This window comes from Puma concolor, chromosome B3 (assembly GCF_028749965.1).
Source record: "Puma concolor isolate L17-30 chromosome B3, mPumCon1.1.hap2, whole genome shotgun sequence".
In the NCBI taxonomy this organism is placed as follows: Eukaryota; Metazoa; Chordata; class Mammalia; order Carnivora; family Felidae; genus Puma; species Puma concolor.
Window position 1 is genome coordinate 675562 of NC_141672.1, and position 26592 is coordinate 702153.

Consider the following 26592-nt stretch of genomic DNA (forward strand, 5'->3'; position numbering starts at 1 on the left):
ATTCTCTCTCTCTGATCTCTCTCCTTCCTTCTATCTGTCACACAAAAATAAACACACATTAAAATTATATGACACAAAATAAAGTATTTATGATTAAATTTCACTAAAAAGTAAAATAGCATACCAAACATGACCTTCTGGGAGAAAGCCATGTAAAATGACACACAGATGAAAAGATAACTGTGTTCACAGATTAGAATTATTTATACTGTCACAGTCCCTTCTGCAAGAAGTGATCTAGAAGTGCCTCTCAAACACTGGTTTTAAATTTGAAACAAATCTAAGTCTGGAGCTTGATATATAGCCAGAGGATATGCAAATAGGGCCCTCCCTGTGCTGATTAAACCCGTCCAGCTCCAACCCTGCAGCTGGGAGAGGAGCCCCAGCCCCGGGAGTCCCAGGTGTTCCCATTCTGTGATCAGCACAGAACATACACACCTCACCATGGAGTCTGTGCTGGGCTGGGTTTTCCTTGTTGCTCTTTTAAAAGGTAATTCATGGTGAACGAGAGACACTGAGTATGTGAGTGGACATGACTGAAAAGAGTGGATGTGTGACAGATTCCTGACCAAGATGTCTTGTGTCTACAGGTGTCCAGTGTGACGTGCAGCTGGTGGAGTCTGGGGGAAACCTGGTGAAGCCTGGGGGGTCCCTGAGACTCACCTGTGTGGCCTCTGGATTCACCTTCAGTAGCTATAGCATGCACTGGGTCCGCCAGGCTCCAGGGAAGGGGCTGCAGTGGGTCGCATACATTTATGATGATGGAAGTAGCACAAGCTACGCAGACTCCGTGAAGGGCCGATTCACCATCTCCAGAGACAACGCCAAGAACACGCTGTATCTGCAGATGAACAACCTCAAGACCGAGGACACGGCCACATATTACTGTGCAACAGACACTGTGAGGGGACCTCACTGGGAGCCCACACACAAACCTCCCTGCAGGAGGGGATCAGCACCACCAGGGGGCGCACACTATGCACAATTCTGCTTTGTGTTCCCAGCAGCAGGTGCAGATGGAGGTTACAGGCAGCTTTCCTGTCAAGGTCTGGGGCTTCCTCTCCACACAGCAGTTTCTCTAGGGAGCCTCTCTGGTCACAGGATTCTGTGTTTATCTATTAACTCTCTGAATTAGCAACTGTGTTGTCATAGGAAAACTACCCTAAATGCACAAAGACACCGTTGTTTGCATTCCTTACTCCTGTCACTCAGTATGAGTGAATTGCAGATTTCCTGGCGCACAACAGCTGAACCTTTACAGGAGTCCCAGATGCACTCACTGTGCAGCCAGGCCTACAGGAGCCCCCAGACCCCCATTATCTTCACCCAGCACTTGTCCCAAACAACGTGACACTTCCCTCCTGGCACTTGCTACTCGGGACATTAAATGAGCAACAGCTTTATTCAATTCCTCTAAAGAAGAGATAATTCATCTCCATGTATTAGTCAGGATTCTCCCGAGGAAGAGAACCCAAAGCACATTGGTTTCCATGACTAAATACATTGATAAGCCCCACATTCCACTCTCACATGCTGGAGACCCTGGAAAACCAGTCGTGTAATTCTCATCTGATTCTGAACTACTTTCTAGTCTCAGAACGTGAAGAGCTGATGATGTAACTCTCAGAACAAGGGCCAGAGGAGACCAATGTTCCAATTCAAACAGGCACATGGGAAGTAAAACTGAGGGAATTTCTCCTCCTTCTGCATCAGCTTCTATTAAGAACCTTAATGGAATGGGTGATGCGCAAGCAGACAGAAACCACGGATAGAAATGCCAGTCTCTTCTGGAATACTTCACAGACATCCACAGAAACAGTGGGGCTTCTGGGCACCATGATGCAGTCAAGATGACACATAAAGGTAATCATGACGAGTCAACCTCCTGTAAATGTGCAGTTCAAAGACTGAAGATTTAGAAGTCCATGCCATGACTGGCATGGAGCCTGGTGGATAGCTGTGCTTCTGTGGAGAAGGAGGGCAGAGTCGCATAGGGAGAATTGTGGTCTGATAATCCCTTGGGAGACTTGGGGAGAGACAGTTCCCTTCTCAGGGTGCATTTCATAAAGGGTGTATTGCCTCTCGTGGGGCAGGAGAGCTGACAGGCACCATTGCACTGCCATGGTCATTAGCATAGGAGCTTCTGCTGAGAGCAGCGAACTGAATGCTGCCTTCATGTTCTTCTCACCATGAACTCCAAGCCCCTAGTGTTCATACAACTGCCCTCCTGGGATAAAAAAAACTCTAGCCACAGCACAGCGAGACCCTCTCCTAGAGGATCAGTGGGGTCCCAGTCATATTGCGTTCATATAATTTGGAGTTTTCAAACCCAGCTAGAGCTCCTGAGATAAAACATAAGAGCCCTGTGCCACCAGGTGGGCCAATGGTTTGGACACAGACAGGGTGAAAGCAAGGTTCTGATGGAAGCCTGGGACCCACAGGTACAGATTGTTCTCTCTGTGGGAGGGCTTCCTGAACAGGGGAGGCTGGGAACTCCAACTCAAGGGACTAGACAGGGAGCTGATGCCAGTATTTCCTCCCACCAATCAGCATGGACAGAATTCAGTGAGCAGCACTGAACCTCCCAGTAGAAGCTGAGCCACTGACACCAAGCTATACCCTCACTTGCTTTCCTCAGGTGCTTCCTTACTAGAGAAAGAGGGCCTGGAAACCAGATAAGCACCGCGCCCCTCCCTCAAAAGACGACATATACCCACAAAGGCACCAAGTCTACTGACCATATAGTAAGGCATAGCTTCACCTCTAGGGGAAATAGGAATTAGCCTCTTTTAACAGGCAGAACAAACTCACCTGGTTAAAACTCACAACATTAGGGACAATGTCTAAACACTCATCACTGTAGACAAGGAGAAACTGCAGAGGACTTAGCTGAGAGACAGATCAGCCAATACATGACAGCACAGTGCACACAGAATATGCAACAAATGCTTCCTAAAGTGTCAAGCCCTCAACAGCAATTGAACACTTCTCAATAAAGACACTACTCTAGAAGCAGAAAACAAAACAGAATTTTCTAAAACACTTAAGAAAGCGGAGACATAGACATACACCATGATGGAGGAATTCATCCCAAAAGAAAAAACGATAAAAGGTCATTGCCGGGGATATTATTAAAGCACATATAACTAATATGCCTCAAACAGAATTTCTAAAAACTCTCACAAGGAAATAGAATTTTTCAAAACTATCATAAGGATACTTGCTGTGCTTGAGGAAAGCAGAGGAGACATGAAGGAAACCCTTACTGCAGATAGAAATGACCTAAAACCCAGTCATGTTGAAATTTTAAATGTTGTAACCAAGATGTTTCAACTCTCCACAGACTAAACCCTACAAACTCGGACCCTTCGGAATGGAGAGTTGTTGAGGCCATAATCTCACATGTGTTCTTACAGGAGCTGTTCCCTCCATTGTCCCTGGCTCTGGCTCTCTCCTGCAGGTGAGGAGGAGTAGGTTAGGAATCCTCCACTGAAACCATCTGTCTCCTGCACCTGACTCTCCCACAACATGAGGCCCAGAACTTCCTCACCCTCAGCTGGAAATGAAGTCAGTTGTACCAGAACAGATCTGCACCTTGGTTTAGTGTATTGCTCCAGCTCCCCCCTGCCATGGGCAACAGTCTGCAGCTGCAGGTGGGGACAAAATAAGGGCTCAGTTTAGGGGTGAGTGGCAGCTGCATTCTTTGAGGCTTGCTTGTCCTGGTGGCATGAGACCCCTGCTGTACAAGTCAGGTCTGGGGCGACCAGGCTCCCAGCATCCCTAGTGGACTGTGCCCAGGGCAGAGTTTCCATCCTGGGAGTGGGGCTGCAAACAATGAGTGAGTCCCACATCTCAGTGGCACCTGCTGGGGCTTGGCCTCAACAGCAAACAGCTTAGGGTCACTGACATCCTGTCCCTCTGGGAAAGAGTCCTCTGAACAGGAGCTGGTCACCAGGAACCCTGGTATTGGTTGCAACAGTCTGGAGGGGAGGTTGCAGCCAGGCTCAGTGGCACATGCCTATAGTCCCAGCTCCTTGCACTGGAGTTTCCATTTGCTGAGCTGGGGTGGGGAAGGAAAGGCACATACCTTAGCTCAAAATTCTAGCTTTTCCGTCTGTCAGTATATTTTCTGGAATAAATGTTTCTTCATGGGCTGTATGCCAACAAGGCCATTTGCAGACACTGTAAATACATCATTTGAGATTTTATTCATATTCCACATAGTAAACATTCAACGTAGTATTACTTTCAGGTGTAAAATATAGTGATTCAACATTTCCATACAACACCCAGAGCTCATTATGAGTGCGGCCCTGCAACCCCATCACCTACTTCCCCAAACCTCCTCCCACCTTCCCTCTGGTAACTATAAGTTTGTTTTGTATAGGTAAGAATCTGTTTTGTTGGGTTTATATGTTCCATGGCTTAAGCCTTGGTTTTGGTTCATGTCTTGATTTCATGGATCCTGAGATCAAGCCCCATTTCGGTTTCTGCACTGACAGCAAAGAGACTGCTTGGGATTCTCCTTCCCACTTCCTCTGCTCCTCTCCCCATTCTATCTGAACATAAATTTAAAAACATTGAAAAAACTTTATTTCTTGGTGTAGCTCTTCTCTCTTCTTTGTCCCATTTCCCATTTGAAGTTTCTTAAAATCTACATATGAATGAAATCATATATTTGCCTTTCGCTCACTTGTTTCAGTTAGCATAATACTCTCTAACTCCATCCATATCATTACAAATAGCAAATGTCATTACTTTCAGGGCTGAGAAACATTCTAGTGTATGAGTATGAGTGAGTGTGTGTGTGTGTGTGTGTGTGTGTGTGTGTGTATATATACCACATATACTTTATCCATTTATGAGTCAATGCTTACTTGGACTGTTTCCAGAGCTGGGCTGTTGTTGATAGGGCTGCTATACACATAGAGTAACAATCCCCTTTAAATGAGTATTTTTGTATCCTTTGGGTAAATACCTAGTAGTTCAACTGATGAATCATAAGGAAGTTATATTTTTAGCATTTTGAGGAACGCCCATGCTGTTTTCCAGACAAGCTGCACCAGTTTCCATTCCCACAAGCAGGGCAAAAGTGTTCCTCTTTCTCTGTATCCTCACAAACACCTGTTGTTCCTTGTGTAGTTGAGTTTAGTCATTCTGACAGGAGTGAGTTGATATTTCCTTGTACTTTTGATTTATATTTCCCTGATGATGAGTGATGTTGAGCATCTTTTCATGTGTGTATTGGCCATCTGTATGTTGCATTTTGGAAAGTGTATTCATGCCTTCTGCTCATTTTTTTAATAGGATTATTCAGTTTTGGAGTTGAATTTTATACTACATACAGAAAACCTGAAAAACCACCAAAAAACCCCCACTAGAACTGATACAATAAACCAGTAAAGCTGCAGCATACAAAATCAACATACAGAAATTTGTGCATTTCGATACAACAATAATGAAGCAGGAGAAAGAGAAATCAAGGAATTTATCCCATTTACAATTACAACAAAAACCATAAGATACCTAGAAATAACCCTCACTAAAGAGTTACAAGAGCGTTACTCTGAAAAACCTGGGACATTTATGGTACAAATTGAAGAAGACACAAAGAAATGGAAAAATATTCCATGCACATGGATTAAAACAAAAACATTGTTAAAATGCTGATACTACCCAAAGCAATCTAGACATTAAATGCAAATAATTCAATGCAAATATCCCTGTCAAATACAAGCATTCCTCACAGAGCTAAAACAAATAATTCTAAAATTATCATGGAACCACAAAAGACCTGGAACACCCAAAGCGATCCTAAAAAAGTAACAAAATGGAGGCATCACAATTCTGGGTTTCAAGCTATATTACAATGCTGTAGTCATCAAGACAGTATGCTCCTGGCACAAAAAGAGACACATAGATTAATGGAACAGAGTAGAAAACCCATAAATGGTCAACTAATCTTCGACAAAACAGGAAACAGTATCAAATGGAAAAATGACAGTCCCTTCAACAAATGGTGTTGGGAAAACTGGACAGCAACAGGAAACTCTAATGGAACTGGACCACTTTCTTACAATATACACCAAATCAAATTCAAAATTGGATGAAAGACCTAAATGTGAGACAGGAAACCATCAAAATCCTAGAGGAAAACACAGGCACCAAACTCTTTGACCACGGTCAGAACAACTTCTTACTGGACATGTCCCAGATGCAAGGGAAACAAAAGCAAAAATGAACTATTGGGACCTCAAGATAAACAGCTTCTGTACAGCAAAGACACAATCAACAAAACTAAAAGGCAACTGACAAAATAGGAGAAGATATTGGCAAATGGCATATCAGATAAAGGCTTAGTATCCAAAATCTATAAAGAACTTCTCAAACTCGACACTGAAAAAAACAAATAATCTGGTGAAGAAATGGTCGGAAGACATGAATAGACATTTTTTAAAGAAGACTTCCAGATGGCAAAATGACACGTGTAATGAGGCTCATTGTCACTCCACTTCAGGGAACATAAATCAAAACCACAATGAGGTAATACCTCACACCTGTCAGGATGGCTAAATTTAACATGGTGGGAAAGCAAACTGGTGCAGCCATTCTGGAAAATAGTATTGAGATTCCTGAAAAAATTAAAAATAGAACTATCCTGTGATCGAGCAATTGTTTTACTAGGTACTTATCCAAAGGATACCAAAATGCTGATTCGGAGGGGCACATGGACCCCAATGTTTATAGCAGCCCTATCAACAATAAGCAAATTGTGGGAAAGCCCAAATATCCATCAGGAGATGAACACATAAAGAAGAGGTGGTAAATATATACAATGGAATATTACGCAGCCATCAAAAAGTACGAAATCTTGCCGTTTACAACAATGTGTGTGGAACAACAACGTATTAACCTAAGTGAAATAAGTCAGTGAGAAAAAGCCAAATATTATATGATTTCATTCATATGTGGAATATAAGAAACACAACATAGGGGAAGGAAAAATAAAATAAGAGAAAAAAGGAGAGAGAAGAAACAGGAAGAGACTCTTAAATGAAGAGAAAAAACTGAGGGGTAGTGGGGAAGTTGGGCTAAAAGGGAGATAGGCATTAAGGAGGGCACTTATTGATGAGAAATGGGTGTTATATGTACGTGATGAATCACTAAATTCTTCACCTGAAATCAATACTACACTGTAGGTAAACACACTTGAATTTAAATTTAAAATTACAAGAAAATTAAATACATACATATAGGAACTCTTGGGAGTACCTCAAAATAGCAAGCTTCTGCACAGTGAAGGAAACAATAAACAAAACTAAAAGGCAACCTATGGAATGGAAGAAGATATTTGTAAATGGCATATCCCCAGGGTTAGGATCCAAAGTATGTACATTTTTTTAAATTATTTTCACTTATCAGTACAGAGTGTGTGTCCATGCATACTTTGTGTGAGAAGCAAAACTGGTGTATTTTGGTAAGATCTCACTGAAACAAGATCCACCCTCTTCACTAAATTTTAACCGTACAGTACAATATTGTAACTACACATGTAATGTTGTGGAGAAGACCTCTAGAAATTAGTCGTCTTCCATAACAGAAAATCACACCCCTTGATATCTAACCCTCATTGTGCCAGCTGCCAGCCCCTGGCAACTGCTACTCCACTCTCTGTTTTATTGTTAACAAAACCCAAATTCAGCTGCCTGTTGCTGGAAAGGGCAATGTTCAAAGTTTTAGTTTTGGTAGGAAAGGAATTTGAGCTTTATGCACAAGGCCAGCCACTGGTGAGAATGCAGACTCCTGTCCAAAAGCCAACTCTGAGGTTTCTCCCTGACGCCGGGTGTTTTAAGGAGTAGAGCATATTTAATCAAACAAGGGAGTTTCATGGTTGATAACGTGTTTTCATCATGTGCAGACTCCATGGTGCAAGCTGCCAAAGTTACCTCAACTCCCTGGCATCTCCAGCTGAGGAGGGAACCACACATGCATGGGAGGAGACTGCCAGAGGCCAGGAAAGAGCCCAATAAGGGATTAGAGCGGAAAACCCCTGGGGCTCACACATGGTCAGCAGTACTTTCTGTTCTCACCAGATGGCATAAGAAAAAACTAAAATACAACCTTGTACTTCACCAAACATGACATAGAATACTGGGAAATGTTTCCTCAGTAAACTCAGAGGAAGCTTCAAACCAAAAACCGAAAGGATCAAATGGCTTGAAAACTAATGTCTAACCAGAATGAGACATGGAAAACGACAAAGCTAATTTTTGAGTCACCTATAAATGTAAAATTGACAATGTCCACCTCCACATCCCAAGGAAGTAGGAAGCATTGGTCTCCATAATGAGGAAAAGCAGTCGTCCATAGAAAGTGACCCAGCAGTACCACAGGACATGGAATTGGTAGAGAATTTCAGGATGTTAAAATTTCATATCCCATATTCACTAGCTGGAGGAAAGATGGAGTGTGTTGAATAGAGCCATGTCTCTGGGTCCAAGTCCTTACTATGTCCATGTGAGCACGCTTGAACTGGCTCACCTCCTTCTCCCACATCCACCCCAGCTGAACTGTTGTGCAGGGTCACACAATGCCACACCCTGGGACTGTTACTTAACCCCACAGGTGGATCCCAGGTGTAGGGTGCTGGCCACCCGGTACAGCCCTCTGTCTGTCACATGGCCTAGACCTCACTTTGCTGAGGATCCTCCATTTATCCACTCTCACTGGAAGATGTCCCGGAGCAGGGGCATGAGGGTGGCAGAGGGCCAGGTCACCTTGAGGGCGTCCCTCTCACAGTTTGCACTCTGGGCAGTGCTGCTCCTGTCCAGGGTTCTCAAGGTCGTCCCTCAAGGCTCTAAATCTCCTTGAGGTGGTAACTACAAAGAAGGAGCTGCACAACAGCAAGGGCATTCAGATGACTGGCTTGCTGTCCTGTAGCCTGTGTTTTGGGGACAAGAGACATGTTATCCACATGTGGGGCAAAAAACACTTTAGGTCCAGACATCTGCTGATGATCACTCAGGATGATCAGGTGCCTTTCAGCTGGACTACCCCTCCATGCCTCCAGACTGTTACTACCTTGGCTACCTGGAGGAGATTCCTCTTTCCATGGTCACCATGGGCACGTGCTATCAAGGCCTTGAAGGTATCATGAAGTTGGATGACCTTGCCTATGAAATCAGACACATCAACGATTCCCAACATTTGAACACATTGTTTCTCAGAGAGTGGCAGACACCAATGCAATGGGACCTACTTATAACCTGGGATATAAGGAGCATAGGGACCCCTGTTCCTCAAGCAAATGCCAGTGCAGTCCTCAGGATCTCTAGTAAGTTGTAGTCATCCCATCACGGAATCTTTCTCTCAGTTCCAAAACAATATATAGTGTGTTCAACCACAGGTCAAAATGTGCCCCATTCCTAATAAGACTAGTTAGCTTAATTGACTCATTGTTTCATGGGATTCATGTAAGTTACTATATTGGTTTCATAATCATTTATAATGAGAGAGATCCAGCTAACATGGGCAACTATGTGTTGCATCAGAGTCCTTTTTTTTTTTTTGATACTATGAGTCCAAGGGTTTTCGAATTCTTAAACCACATTCATACTTAATTGCGAATAGAGATGGATCCCATGAAGTTAATTTCAGTCCAGCTGTATGCAGTATATGCCATCCACAAAGCCCTATCAGGATGGGTTATTTAGGCAGATATTATTTACTCTTGTCTGTCATAGCAACACATCAGATTGCAAAAAATATTGGTTTGTGGGTTGACACTGATGAATATGCTTGCCAGAAAAGGTCCAACTGCATTAGGACCCAATTCTCTTGTATACCTGAAGCTTTCAGTAAGTGTTCCTTCATTCATACGCACTACAAAATCAGTGGCAGATTAGGCACGTGCCTCTTCAACATCTAAATGGTGCATTGAAATAAAAGCCTGACCCACAATCATTTCGGAAACTACTTAGCTGACCCAGGCAAGCATTGTGACTGCAGCTCCTTAGAGCAGTGCTATAGCAATCTGTGCTGTATGAGTGATTGTATTTTAACCGCTGGGGACAAATGTAATACAGGCAGATGCTATACAAACTGCACCGATTTTGATGCTGGGACGCTTGGCAGGCCAATCCAAAATATATGTGATCTTCCAGAGTCCTGCCATGGGGTATGCTTGTCGGGCCCTGATGACTTCTGTATGCTAGATGGAACCGCGTGCACTGAAGAGGGCTGCTGCTATCATGGGAACTGCACTGACCGCACTATGCACTGCTAAGAAATCTTTGGCAGAAATTCTGGGAAAGATGAAGATGTCTGCGACACCATAAATCAAAAAAGTAGCCGACACGGACACTGCAGAATATCCTGGGGAATTCATGGCTGAACTCTGCTCCCACACAGATATGCCATGTGGAAGGATGCAGTGTAGGAATGTCACACATCTCCCTCAGCTGCAAGAGCATGTTGGATTCCATACATCTGAGATCTCATGGTTCTGGTGTTTGCACCTGAATTTACATAGTAGCACAGGAACAACCGAGATTGGTCATGTGAGAACTGGTACACCCTACGCTTCTGGAAAGTTCTGTCAGGACACCTACTGCACTGGCAGTGTGGCTCAGCTGAATTATGACTGTATCCCAGAGAAATGCAGTCACAGAGGGTCATGCGACAATAACAGGAACTGCCATTGCCACATAAGCTGGGATCCTCCATGGTGCAGTGGATGAGGCACTGGTGGGAGCAGAGACAGTGGACCCCTCCAAGAATGATGGGGCCAGTCAGGCAAACTCATGAAACCCTGTTATATCTCAGAGCAGGTTTTGGTCCCATTTAAGCCATAATAGCTGCATTCCTTGTGGTGTCGCCACAAATGTCAAATTATCAACCCCGAGAAAGTTAAGGGACTGAATGTTGCTGATGGCTAATCCATAATTAGCCTCCTAACTGCTGAACAACTATAGACAATCCTACTGCACATGTGTGAAAATACAGTAATGAGGCTGCAGAGCTGACATCCACGTTTTGGGGGTCTGCAGGAGACACAGGGGTCCACAGGCACATCACGGCTCTGACACACATCTCTCATAGCTCACTGACCAGAAGGCTGAAATAAAACTTAAAAACTGCATGCTTGTGGCCTCTACGTATATATCTAAGCTTCCAAGAGCCCAAACTGAGCCCGAGATTTTGTGCAGAGGACCTGAGTCAGCATCTGGGTCTTGAACTGAGGTATATGCTTCCAATAAGAAATAAATGTTAAAGAAATATTTTTTTTAAAAAAAAATAGAACTCAGGTTTGACCACCAGATGTCCCAGACACCATTCCTGTAGCTGAGGGCAATCGTGTGGAATGAAGTATGGTCTCCACTTTTAAATGTTTTTAATGTTTATTTATTTTTAAGAGAAAGAGTGTGAGTTGGGAGGAGCAGAGAGAGAGGGGGACACAGAATCTGAAGCAGGCTCCAGGCTCTGAGCGGACAGCACAGTGCCCGATACAGGGCTCAAATTCACAAACCACGAACTCATGACCTGAGCTGATGTAGGATTCCCACCAACTGAGCCACCCAGGTGCCCTGGATCTCCCTTTTTAGGGAGGGGAGTGGTATAGCCCGATTTAAACTGTTAACATGACACAAGATGATGGAAGGGCTGGTCAGTGGCCACCTGGTAGGTAGGTGGTGGGCCTGGAAATTACAAACTTGTCAGAGAGGAATACAGAGGTGAGTTGGGATCCTAATGTATCCAGACAGCAGTTGTGGGGGTGCAAGCATGCAGTGGGGCCTGATGGCCCAAGGTCTAATTTTCATGGGAAGAAAGTTATAGGACATATCTGAGAGGCACAGGTTGTCGCAGGATACCTGCAGCCACTCCATTTCCATGGAATGAGAGGTGAAACATGTTATTGATATTCAGACAGTTGAGAGTTTGGGGTGTGCACAGAGCTAATATTAACACTTTAAAGTAGGTTAATGACTCTGAAAGCCACGAAAAGAAATCTGTGGCAGCATCAGGTAGGGGTGAGGGGCTCACAGAGACAGAGCAAAGCATTGAAGTTAGGGGTCCTTGGGAAGCAGTAGCCAGGTTTCCTTAGAAGCTTATGCAACTGCATTTTTGTACCAGTGAGAGGGATGTGAAAAACTGACAAGACACTTTGTGGGGAGTTTTGAAGCACTGTGACATAGTCCTTGTTGGCAGTAGCTGTATGCAACTGTGGACATTAAGAAGACAAGAGGGTGTATGGCCCTGTCTGCCTGGTGCTTTAGGAGGGTGGCGAGTCTGCAAGGGCTCCCTGATTCCTTTGGTAATAGAGTGACAAGTCAGGGACATACTAAACAAGAGTGCAGCCTTGGGTGAAGGCACAGAATGTAAGTTGGCTTCAAGAACTTGGAGTAATATTGAGCCCAACTTAGTTGCCTTCCCCAAGCATACATGAAAAGAGAACTTGTGAATCAGAGTGCAATGGCATTGACAAGAAAGTTGAGCAGATGTTCATTCCAGTAATGCATGTTCATCACCAGGAATTGAGGCATGACCAGCAGCCCGGTTAGGGACAAAAGATGGGGAGGGAGGGTAATAGATGACAAAAGACTTTATGGTTCCTACATTGTACAAATCAGTAGCTTTTCCTTCTGAATCAAATTCTGTTCTTTCTTTACTCACAAGATCGGGGTGTCACACGGCGAGGAGGTAAAGCAAGAACATCCTGCGGTAACAGAGTCTATCACAGGGCCAGGTCCTCCCTCTGCAGCAAGACAGGGCATCTGGCTACTGATGGATGGGGGCAGTTCCTTTCTCAGGCCCCCTGAGCACAGGTTCTGCACTGGGGGCAATCCATCCTCTTGTGCATGTGAGGCCCAGACACTAGTGGGCACATCTTTAAGATTCATCCTCTGAGGAGCACTTTGAATGGAGGTGGGTATCCATTAGGGAAAGGGGGAAGCTTGAGGTGTGGTCTGATGGCAGGGAAATGAGAACACCTTATTGTCCCTCCTGCATTTTGGATATTAACTCCTTTTCAATATTTTTTATTGTAATGTCTACCCTCCCATAGACTGCCTTCTAACTCTGCAAATATTTGCTTGCCCCTTTTCTAATATGGTGTAGTCCCCCTTGCCTGCTTTGTTCTCTGTGATTTTGCTTTTATATCAAATCAATCATTCTCAAGTGAATGTCATCATATTTATCTTTCATGTTTTCTTTGAAGGCATTTAGGTTCAAGTGTTCTTCTTAATCCTTCATCCATTTTGAGATTTTTTTGTGTCGACGTATATGTATGAAGCAAGATTATGGCCAAATGTTATTATTTTGCATGTATATATCAATACTATTTTTTAATTTTTACTTTGTTTTTGAGGGAGAGAGACAGATCATGAGTAGGGAGGCACAGAGACAGAGGCAGAAACAGAATCCAGGCCCTGAGCTGTCAGCAGGAGCCTGATGTGAGGCTCGAAGCCACAACCGTGAGATCATGATCTGAGTGGAAGTGGGATGCTTAACTTACCGAGCCACACAGGTGCCCCTAGTCAACACCATGTTTAAGAGACACTATCCTCCCCCCACTGTGCATTGTTGGAAATCTCGTGGAGGATTTGCTGACTGCATCTGCAAACGTCTACTTCTGGGCTCCGTAATGAGCTCCACTGGCCTAAATGTCTCATTTGATGCCAGCAGCACAGTGTTGTGGTTAATGTACCTCTGCAATATCTTTAGAAAGAGAGAAGTGTGATGTCTCCAGGTTCTCTCGACGTCATGATTGTTTTGTTGCTTCCATGTGTTGTGTGCTTTCATATGAATTGTGTATTTTTCAGGTTCCTTAAAAAACTCATTGGCATTTTTATTGACATAAAAAGATAAACATAAAAATAACATAAAAAGATGAAGCAGACAGAAAATAGAGACTGTCACAAATACAGAAAACAAGTCAATTACATAAAAATTTGTATTTGGAAAATTATGTAAAATTTGAAACAAGTAGGTAGCCTGGGGAAATAGGGAAGACTCAAACAAATGCAATCAGAATTGAAAGAGGAGACATAACTGAACTAAAGACATGAAAAGGATCATTAAAGAAAAACTTAGGTATTTATAGGCCAACAATTAAATCACCAAGAACAAATTACACATTTTATGCCATAATGTATTCCACCGAGACTGTTTCATGGAAAAATACAAAATGAACAAAAGAAAAATTAATAAGATTTCTCTATCTAAAACCACACCCTCCAAAAAATCTGCATAGGAGTCCATGGCTTTATTGAAACCTCCACTAAGTATTTAAAGAGGAATTAATGCCAATATTTCTCAAACTATTACAAAACACTGATAAAAAACAGCACTCCCAAATAAAATTTGTGAGGACAGCATTGTTTTCACACCAAAACCAAAGAAAGACCCCACAAGAAGGGAAACTACAGGTCACTATCTCAAATGAACATACATGCAAAATTCCTTCACAAAATCTGAGCATACTGAATTCAACAGAACATTGAGAGGATCATACAACATAATCCAGGGTGATTCACCCAGGGATGCAAGGATCCTTCAACATACAGAACTGCATAAATTTGATGTCCTCCATTACCAGAGGGAATGATTGAATCAAAGCCATCATTGATTGATTCAAAAAAACATTAAACAAAATTCAACACCTGTTCATCATTTAAAAAGAACCCAATTAAAAGGGAACTGAAGGAAATTACCTCCACATGCTCATGGCCACTATGAAAAGCCCACACCTGACAGCATATTGAACGGTAAAATGTTGAAGGCTTTCCTGTCAAATCAGGAGCCAGGCAATGATGGTCACCCCTAACATAAGTATTCCCCATGGTAACATGAAGAATACATATGCCACCTCAAACTATGTCATTTGTCACACTGCTTATTTGGATGAAAGTCACTTGAGAAATAGTCCAAGTACACTCAGACTCACCATCGTCCCTTGACCAAAGGATATAAATCTCCCTCCTGTGTACCAAGAGGGAAGAACCATCGTTAGCACCAGAATAAGGAACACAGGGACAAGAAGGCTATGCAAACAAACCTACTTACTTGGTGACTAACATAATACCCCAAACTTAACTCTTGCCAAATCCAATGTTTTGTTGTCTGAAAATCACAAGTGCCACCTGCTTTGTCCTTTCTCTGGGTGTCATATCATTTGGAAGGCCATGCACTTATAAAATGAAATTTATTCTCTCCTGTAGATATGTCTTATGTCAATTGAATCCTTACACTGGCTAAATTCCAGAAGAAAAGAAGGGAAAAGCTTTCTTCTCCTACAACTGGAAGCCGTAACCAGAAAAAATAGGGAATAAAAAAAAAAGACATTTAAATCAATAAGGAGGAAGGAAAATTAGTAGTTTGCAGGTGACATTGATCTTAAACATAAGAAAACCTTAGAGATCCCAGAAAAAATATTAGAACCAGTTTTTTGAAAGGAGGAAAAGAACAGGACACAAAATGAACAAAGAAAATAAATAAAAATAAACCACCTGTGATTCTACACACCAGCATGAAAATGCATGCAAAATAAATAGCAAAATTATACAAGTGAAAATGGCACAGAATAAAGTATTTTGGGTTACACTTCAAAAAGAATGTAAAATACTTGTAGAGTGAAAATTATCTAAGTTGATGAAAGAACTGTAAAAATGCACACAGGACTGAAAATATACCTGTACTCACTGAATACAATTATTCATATTGTCACAGTACCTAACACACCCTAACGTGTCGTTCATTTTTAAAGAATCAAAGCTAACACTGGAGCTTCATATATATGTCAGAGAACATGCAAATGGGGTCCTCTCTTTGCTGACAAAACCATCCCATCCCAGACTCTGCAGCTGGGAGAGCAGCCCCAGTCCCGGGAGTCCTAAGTGTTCCCATTCTAGATCAGGACAGAACAGACACCTCACCATGGAGTTTGTGTTTGGCTGGGTGTTTCTGGTTAATATTTTAAAAGGTAATTCGTGGTGAACGAGAGACGCTGAGTATGTGAGTGGATATGAGTGAGACCAATAGATGTGTGACAGTTTCCTGACCAAGATGTCTTGTGTCTGCAGGTGTCCAGTGTGACGTACAGCTGGTGGAGTCTGGAGAAGACCTGGTACAGCCTGGGGGGGGGTCCCTGAGACTCACCTTTGTAGCCTCTGGATTCACCTTCAGTAGATATGCAATGAGCTGGGTTCGCCAGGCTCTAGGAAAGGGGCTGCACTGGCTCGCATATATGTATGATGATGGAAGTAGCACAAGATATGCAGACTCCATTAAGGGCCAATTCCCCATCTCCAGAGATAACCCCAAGAACACGCTGTATCTGCAGATGAACAACCTGTGGGCCAAGGACAAGGCCACATATTACTATGCAAGAGACAGGGTGAGGGGACCTCGCTGGGAGCCCAGACACAAACCTCCCTGCAGGAGGGGATCAGCACCACCAGGGGGCGAACACTATGCACAATTCTGCTTTGTGTTGTCAGGAGCAGGTGAAGATGGAGGTTACAGGCAGGTTTCCTCTCAGGGTCTGGGGCTTCCTGTCCACACAGCAGTTTCTCCAGGGAGCCTCTCTGGACACAGGATTCTGTGTTTACCTATTAGCTGTGTGAATTAGATCATTGTTTTCCTAGGAAAACTACCCTAACATGCACAAAGACACAGTTGTTTGCATTGCTGACTCCTGTCCCTCAACATGAGTGAATTACAGATTTCCTGAGGCACAAAAGCTGAACATTTACATGAGTCCCAGATGCACTCCCTGTGCAGCCAGGACCACAAGCTCCCACAGCTCCCCATTATCTTCACCCAGCCCTTCTCCCAAACAAACAACGTGACACTTCCTTCATGGCACTTTGCTATTCAGGACTTTAAATGAGCTACAGCTTTACTCAATTCCTCTAAACAAGAGATAAATCATCTCCATGTATTAGTCAGGATTCCCTCGAGCAACAGAACCCAAAGCACATTGGTTTCCATGACAAAATAGGTTGAGAAGTCCCATGATCTACTGTCACAAGTTGGGAAGCCAGGAAAACCAGTGGTATAATTCTCGCCTGATTCTGAACTAGTGTCTAGTCTCAGAACCTGCAGAGCCTATGATGTAACTCTAAGAACAAGGGCAGGAGGAGACCAATGTTCCAGTTCAAACAAGCACATGGGAAGTGAAAATGAGGGAATATTTCCTCCCTCTGCATCGGATTCTACTCAGAACTATGATGGAATGGGTGATGCCCAGGCAGAAAGAAACCATGGATGGAAATGCCAATCTCTTCTGCTAACTCATCACAGACATACACAGAAACAGTCGTGAATCTGGACACCCATGACGCAGTCAAGATGACACATAAAGGTAATCATGACAAGTCAACCTGCTGTAAATGTCGAGTTCAAAAACTGAAGACTTAGAAGTCCATGCCATCACTGGGGTGGACCCTGGTGGACATAGCAGTGCTCTTGTGGAGAAGGAGCCCCGAGGCCCATACGGACTGCTGAGGTGTGAGGATTCCCTGGGTCATATCGGGTGAGACAGTTACCTTCTTGGAGTGCATTTGGGAGACAGGGCATTGCCTCTCATGGGGCAGGAGAGCTGACAGGCACCATTGCACTGCCCTGGTCATTAGCATAGGAGACTCTGCTGAGAGCAGCTAACTGAACACTCCCTTCTTGTTCTTCCTCACCATGAACTCCAAGCTCCTAGTGTTCATGCAACTGCCCTTCTGGGATAACCAGCTCCAACCCCGTCACAGCAAGACACTGTCCCAGAGGATCAGTGGGGTCCCTGTCGTATTGAGTTTATACAATTTGGTGTACTCACACCCAGCTAGAGCTCCTGAGATAAAACATAAGAGACCTGAGCTGCCAGGTGTGAAAATGGATTGGACAAAGGCAGGGTGAAGGCTGGGTCTGAAGGAAGCCTGGGACACATGAGTAAAGATTATTCTCTTTTTGTGGGGGCTCCCTGAACAGGGGTGGCTGGAAACTCCAACTGCAGGGACTAGAGAAGGAGTTGATGCCAATATTTCCTCCCACCAATTATCATGGACAGAATTCAGTAACACCCCCCAGTAGATACTGAGCCACTGACACCAAGCTATACCCACCTTTCCTTCCTCACGTGCTTCCTTACTAGGGAAAGAGTGCCTAGAACCCAGACCACCATTGCACCCCTCAATCCAAAGACCACCATATACCCTCACAGGCACCAAGTCTACTGACCATATAGTGAGGCATAGCTTCACCTCTAGGGGAAATAGGAATTAGCCTCTTTTAATAAGGAGACCAAACTCACCTAGTTAAAACTCACAACACTATGGACAAAGTTGAAAAAATCTCCCCTGGAGGCAAGGAGAACTCTGCAGAGGAATGACCTGGGGGACAGAGCAGCCAATACATGACAGCACAGTGCACACAGCACATGCAAGAAATGCTTCCAGAATGTCAGGTTGTCAACAGTATGTAAACATTTCTCAAAAAAGACACTACTCTAGAAGCAGAAAACATAACAGGATTTTCCTAAAACACTTAAGAAAGCGGAGACATGGACATACAGAGTGATGGAGGAATTCATTCCAAAAGAAAAAACCATAAATGACATGCCAGGGATATAATTAAAACACATATAAATAATAAGCCTCAAACAGAATTTAATACCTATCATAAGGAAACTGAACCCTTAAAAACTATCATAAGGATACTAGCTATGCTTGAGAAAGCCTAGAAGACATGAAAATACCCTGACTACAGATGGAAAATACCTAAAACCCAGTCAAGCTGAAAATTTTAAAATGCTGTAACCGAGATGTGAACCTGATTGGATATAATGAACTCAAGGCAGAAAGAAGCAGATGAATGAGTGACATGGAAGATAAAATTTTGTGAGAAATGAAGCAGGAAAGAAAAGGAAAATTAAAACATTGCATCACATACGTATACTTAGGGAATCAGCAACTCCATAAAGTGTAATAAAATTCTTTTCAAAGGAGTCCCAGAAGAAGAAGAGAGGGAGAAAAAGAGGAGAAGTTTTGTCTGAGTGCATTAGAGTGGAAAATCTCCACTAAATGGTGAAGGAAACAGACGTCCACATCTATGAGTCACAGAGAACTCCCATTAAAATTTTTTAAAAAAAGGAGGCTGACTCTGAGACATAACATAGTAAAACTCACAAAATACACAGATTACAAAAACCTATAAACATGAAGACAAAAGAGTTTGCTAACGAATACGGGAAGATAAAAGATTATGGCAGCAGTGTCCACAGAAACCTGCAGGAAAGAAGGGAGTGGCATGATATCCTGAAATGTTCAAATGAAAATCTGGCAGTCAATGGGGGAGGAGACAAGATGGCGGAACAACATGGAAGATTTTTGTGTGTCTCGCATCCATGAAATACAGCCAGACCAACACTAAACCATCCTACACACCTAGAAAACTGATTGAGGATTAACACAACAATCTGCACAACCTGAACCACAGAATTCAACAAGTGTGTGGTGTGGAGAGGGGACCTTGGGGAGCAAGGTGGTTTAGGGTGAAGCCTGATGCCAGACGTGTGTTGTGATTTTCCATAATCCATGAAACGCTGCTGCTACATTCTCTCGCAAACTTTTTCTGGGGCGGGCTGGCACCTGGCCACAGTCTCGGGGCACCGACAACAACAGGATCCAGCAAGTGTTCCTAGGTGCAGCCGATATTCGGCCATTGCTCATTCGGCCATTGCTTGGTGAGACCCTCCGACAAAGGGGCAGAACAGGTCAAAGCCGCGGTCCTTTGGACGTGAGGGACTGGGGAAAACAGCCGCGTCTGTGACAAAACTTGGGAGAGAGGTGCGGCCTGGGGCCTGGTCACGGAGAGTGAAGGAGCAGGGAGTGGACAAGGGCTGAAGACAGAGGATGGGTGCGCAATTGCTGATCCAGGAGAACAGACTGGGTCCCTGGGTGGCGCCATTTTCACCTCTCCCGTGCATGTGCATTCGCACCTACAAGCACCACAACAATCCACCCCAGGAGCCTAAAACTGCCATCTAGAGGACAGCAGAGCCATTACACTGAGCCCCACCCAACTGGGCCAACAGGGCTCTTCAGGAACACAAGTCTCACTGCCACTTACTTTATGGACTATAAAGAGCTACATAGACTGACATCTAGGGGATAAGGAAGTAATTTCAGTCCTACTTCAATCTGTTAGCCGACTCATCTAGTCAATTTTCTTTCTTTTTTTTCTTTTTCTCCTTTACACTTTTCTTTTTCTTGAATGTAGAAACAGAAAAAATTATTTTTATAATCAATTATTATTAAAAATATTTTCTTTAATTTTTATTACTATATTTTTTACATTTCTGTATTTTTTTTTCAAATTCCATTTTACTTCCATCATTTTATTTTACTCTACCTCAGTGTGTTCCCGTTTCTAAATTTCCAAACAATTTCCTTTTTATTTTTTCTTTCTTTTTCTTTTTTCTCTTCTTCGTTTCTGTAGTTTTTCTGGAATGCAAAATGAGAAAAACTTGATTTTACTTTCAATTTCTATTAATAATATTTTCCTTTAATTTTTTTTACTATATTGATTGCTTTTATGTAAATTTTCTCAAATTCTATTTTACTTCCATCATTTTATTGTAGTCTACTATGGTGTATTCACTTTTTCAATTTTCAAATGATTTCCTTTTTTTCCTTTTTGTATCTTTTTTCTCTTTTTCGTTTCCTCTCTTTTTTCTAGAATACAGAAAAAGAAAAAAAAATCACATTTATTTTTGATTTTTATTAAAAATATTTTTCTTTCTTTTTTCTATTATATTCTTTACTTTTCTTTATATTTTTTCAAACTATATTTTACTCCCACCATCTCATTTCAGTCTACTTCAGTGTATTCATGTTTTCAAGTTCCCAAATTATTTCCTTTTTTTTCTCCCCCTCCCATTTTTTTCTCTGTCAAACCAATTTCAACACCCAGAACAAAACACACCTAGGATCTAGCATATTCCATTCAATTTGCTTGTGTATGTTTAATTTTTAATTTTAACATTTTTGTAATTTTATATTTTTATTTCAATTTTGTGACTTCATTAATTCATTTTCTCCCTTCAAAATGACAAAACGAAGGAATTCACCCCAAAAGAAAGACCACGAAGAAACGACAGCCAGGGATTTAACCAACACAGATACAAGCAAGATATCTGAACCAGAATTTAGAATCACAATAAGAAGAATACTAGCTGCAGTCAAAAATACATTAGAATCTCTTTTTGCAGAGATAAAACAAGTAAAAAATAGCCAGAATGAAATTTAAAATGCTATAACTGAGCTGCAATCACGGATGGATGCAGCAGTGGCACGGATGGATGAGGCAGAACAGAGAATCAGCGTTATAGAGGACAACCTTATAGAGAATAATGAAGCAGAAAAAAAGACGGAGATTAAGGCACAAGAGCAAGATTTAAGAATTAGAGAAATCAGTGACTCATTAAAAAGGAACAACATGAGAATCATAGGGGTCCCAGAAGTGGAAGAGAGAAATAGGAGTGGAAGGGTTATGTGAGCAAATCATAGCGGAAATCTTTTCTAACCTGGGCAAAGACACAGACATCAAAATCCAGGAAACACGGGGGACTCACATTAGATTCCACCAAAACCGACCATCAACAAGGCACATCATAGTCAAATTGACAGAGTACTCAGGCAAGGAGAGAATCATACAACCAACAGGGAAACAAAGTCCATAACTTACAAGGGAAGACAGATCAGGTTCACAGCAGACCTATCCACAGAAACTTGGCAAGACAGAAAAGAGTGGCGGGATGTATTCAGTGTGCTAAATCAGAAAAATATGCAGCCAAGAATTCTGTATCCAGCAAGGCTATCATTCAAAATAGAAGGCAAGAAAAAAGATTCCCATACAAACAAAAATTAAACGAGTTTGTACCACTAAACCAGCCCTGCAAGAAATTTTAAGGGAGACTCTCTGAGGGGAGAGCATGAAAATATATCTGTATAAATAAATAAATACCAAAATCAACGAAGATTAGAAAGACAAAGAACACCACCATAAACTCCAACTCTACAAGCATCATAATAGCAATAAACTCCTACCTTTCAGTACTCACTCTAAACGTCAATGGACTCAATGCCTCAATCAAAAGACATAGGGTAACAGAATGTAGAAGAAAACAAGATCCATGTATATGCTTTTTACAAGAGACCCACTTTAGACCTAAAGACGCCTCCAGATTGAAAATAAGGGGATGGAGAACCATCTATCATGCTAATGTTCAACAAAAGAAAGTCAGAGTAGCCATAGTGATATCAGACAATCTAGACTTTAAAATAAAGACTGCATCAAGAGATGCAGAATGGCATTACATCATTCATAATCAAAGGGTCTATCCACCAAGACCTAATGATTGTAAACATTTATGCGCCAATTGTGAGAGCACCCAAATATAGAAATCAATTAATCACAAACATAAAGAAACTCATCGATAAGAATACCATAATAGTAGGAGACCTCAACACCCCACTCACAATAATGAACAGATCACCTGATCAAAAAATCAACAAGAAAACAATGGCTTTGAATGACACACTGGACCAGAAGGACTTAACAAATATATTCAGAACATTTCATCCTAAAGCAACAGAATATGCATTCTCTCCAGTGCACATGGAGCTTTCTCCAGAATAGACCATATACTGGGACACAAATCAGCCCTAAGTAAGTACAAAATGATCGAGATCATACCATGCATATTTTCAGACCACATGCCATGAACTCAAAATCAACCCCAAGAAAAAAATTGGAAAGGTAACAAATAATTAGAGACTGAAGAACCTACTAAAGAATGAATGGGCAAACCAAGCAGTTAACGAAGAAATTAAAAAGTATATGGAAGTCAATGAAAAGGATAACACCACAACGCAAAACTCTAGGATGCAGCAAAGGCGGTCATAAGAGGACAGTATATAGCAATCCAGGCCTTCCTAAAGAAGGAAGAAAGATCTCAGATACACAACCTAGCCTTATGACTAAAGAGCTGGAAAAGGAACAGCAAATAAAACCCAAAACCAGCAGAAGGCAGGAAATAATAAAGATTAGAGCAGAAATTAGTGCTATTGAAACCAAAACACAGTAGAACAGATCAATGAAACTAAAAGCTGGTTCTTTGAAAGAATTAACAAAATTGATAAACCACTATTCAGTTTGATCAAAAAGAAAAAGGAAAGAACCCAAATGAATAAAATCAAGAATGACAGAGAAGAGATCACAACCAACACAACAGAAATAAAAACAGTAATAAGAGAAAGTTATGAGCAATTATATGCCAACAAAATGGGCAATCTGGAAGAAATGGACAAATTCCTAGAAACATATACACTACCAAAATTGAAACAGGAAGAAATAGAAAATTTGAACAGACCCATAACCAGTAAGGATCAAATTAGTAATCAAAAATCTGCCAAAAGACAACAGTCCAGGACCAGATGGCTTTCCAGGGGAATGCTACCAAACATTTAAGGAAGAGTTAACACCTATTATCTTGAAACTGTTCCAAAAAGTAGAAATGGAAAGAAAACTTCCAAACTGTTTCTATGAAGCCAGCATTACCTTGATTCCAAAAACAGACAGAGACCACACTGGAAAGGAGAACTATAGACCAATTTCCCTGATGAACATGAATGCAAAAATCCTCAACAAGATATTATCCAACAAGAAACAATAATACATTAAAAATTATTCACCACGACAAAGTGGGATTTATACCTGGGATGCAGGGCTGGCTCAATATCTGTAAAACAATTAACGTGATTCATCACATCGGTAAAAGAAAGGACAGGAACCATATGACCCTCTCCATAGATGCAGAGAAAGCATTTGACAAAATACAACATCCTTTATTGATAAAAACCCTCAAGAAAGTAGGGATAGAAGGACCATACCTCGAGATCATAAAAGCCATCTATGAACGACCCAATGCTAATATCATCCTCAATGGGGAAAAACTGAGAGCTTTCTCCCTAAGATCAGGAACAAGACGGGGATGTCCACTCTCGCCACTGTTACTCAACATAGTATTGGAAGTCTTAGCCTCTGCAATCAGACAACACAAAGAAATAAAAGGCATCCAACTTGGCCAGGAGGCGATCAAACTTTCACTCTTCAGAGATGACATGATAGTCTATATGGAAAACCCAAAAGACCCCACCAAAAAACTGCTAGAATGGATTCATGAATTCAGCAAAGTGGCAGGATATACAATCAACGCAGAGAAATTGGTTGCATTCCTATACACCAACAATGAAGCAACAGAAAGAGAAATGAAGGAATCTATCCCATTTACAGTAGCACCAAAAACCATTAAATACCCAGGAATAAATCTAACCAAAGAGGTGAAAAATCTTTACACTGAAAACTATAGAAATCTTATAAAAGAAATTGAAGAAGACAAAATATGGAAAAAGATTCCATGCTCCTGAATAGGAAGAACAAATATTGTTAAAATGCCAATAGTACCAAAAGCAATCTACATATTCAATGCAATCCCGATCAAAGTGACACCAGCATTCTTCACAGAGCTAGAAAAAATAATCCTAAAATTTGTATGGAACCAGAAAAGCCACCGAATAGCCAAAGAAATCTTGAAAAAGAAATCCAAAGCAGCAGGCATCACAATCCCAGACTACAAGCTATACTTCAAAGCTGTAATCATCAAGACAGTATGGTACTGGCACAAGAACAGACACTCAGGGGCATCTGAGTGGATCAGTCTGTTAAGCATCTGACTTTGACTCTGGTCACGATCTGGCAGTTCGTGAGTTAGAGTCCCACATCAGGCTGTGTGCTGACAGCTCAGAGCCTGAAGCCTGCTTGGAATTCTGTGCCTTCCTCTCTCTCTGACACTCCCTGCTCATGCTCTGTCTCTGTCTCTGAAAAGTAATAAATAAATGCCAAAAAATATTAAAAAAAAAACAAGAACAGACACTCAGATCAATGGAACAGAATACAAAATCCAGATATGGACCCACAAATGTATGGCAAACTAATCTTTGACAAAGCAGGAAAGACTATCCAATGGAATAAAGACAGTGTCTTCAGCAAGTGGTGCTGGGAAAACTGGACAGCGACATGCAGAAGAATGAACCAGGACCACTTTCTTACACCATACACAAAAATAAACTCAAAATGGATGAAAGACCTCAATGTAAGTCAGGAAGCCATCAAAATCCTCAAGGAGAGGGGCGCCTGGGTGGCGCAGTCGGTTAAGCGTCCGACTTCAGTCAGGTCACGATCTCGTGGTCCGGGAGTTCGAGCCCCGCGTCAGGCTCTGGGCTGATGGCTCAGAGCCTGGAGCCTGTTTCCAATTTTGCGTCTCCCTCTCTCTCTGCCCCTCCCCCGTTCATGCTCTGTCTCTCTCTGTCCCAAAAATAAATAAACGTTGAAAAAAAATTAAAAAAAAAATCCTCGAGGAGAAAGCAGGCAAAAACATCTTTGGTCTTGGCTGCACCAACTTCCTACTCAACACGTCCCCAGAGGCAAGGAAAACAAAAGAAACAATGAACTACTGGGACCTCATCAAAATAAAAATCTTCTGCATAGTGAAGGCAACAATCAGCAAAGCTAAAATTCAACTGACAGAATGGGAGAAGATATTTGCAAATGACATCTCACATAAAGAGTTAGTATCCAAAATCTATAAAGAATTTATCGAATTCAACACCCAAAACACAATCCAGCGAAGAAACGGGAAAAAGACATGAATAGACACTTCTCCAAAGAAGACATCCAGATGGCCAACCGACACATGAAAAAATGCTCCACACCACTCATCATTGTGGAAATGCCAATCAAAAATCTAATGAGATACCACCTGACATCTGTCAGAATGGCTAACATTAACAACTCAGGCAACAACAGATGTTGGCAAGGATGCAGAGAGAGGATCTCTTTTGCATTCTGCGAGGCAATGCAAGTTGGTGCAGCCACTCTGGAAAACTGTATGGAGATTCCTCACAAAACTAAAAATAGAACACCCCTATGACCCAGAAATTGCACTACTAGGCATTTATCCACGGGACACAGGTGTTCTGTTTCAAAGGGACACATGCACCCCCATGTTTATAGCAGCACTATCAACAATAGCCAAAGTATGGAAAGAGCCAAATGTCCATCGATGGATGAATGGATAAAGAAGAAGGGGTAAATATATACAATGGAGTATTACTTGGCAATCAAAAAGAGTGAAATCTTGCCATTTGCAACTATTTGGATGGAACTGGAGGGTATTATGCTAAGTGAAATGAGTCAGGAAAGTCAAAACTCATATGAGTTCACTCACATGAGGACTTTAAGAGACAAAACAGATGAACATAAGGGAAGGGAAACCAAAATAATATGAAAACATGGAGGGGACAGAGCATAAGAGACTCATAAATATGGAGAACAAACAGAGGGCTACTGGAGGGGTTGTGGGAGGGGGGATGGGCTAAACTGGTAAGGGACACTAAGGAATCTACTCCTGAAATCATTGTTGCACTATATGCTAACTAATTTGGATGATAATTTTTAAAACTAAAAATGAATACTAATTAA

At 42.0% G+C, this 26592-nt stretch overlaps 1 protein-coding gene and 1 pseudogene across 1 annotated transcript; both read left to right on the plus strand.

Annotated features, from left to right (window-relative positions):
• Positions 1–381: 381 nt before the first annotated feature.
• Positions 382–1854, plus strand: LOC112859864 (uncharacterized). Its single transcript, XM_086708457.1, has 3 exons — positions 382–490; positions 591–1046; positions 1628–1854. Exons 1-3 carry the CDS (start codon positions 445–447, stop codon positions 1852–1854), a joined length of 729 nt encoding a protein of 242 aa, XP_086564583.1. The 5' UTR covers positions 382–444.
• On the plus strand, positions 1851–16622 carry LOC112856819 (uncharacterized; annotated as a pseudogene).
• The last annotated feature ends 9970 nt before the right edge of the window (positions 16623–26592 follow it).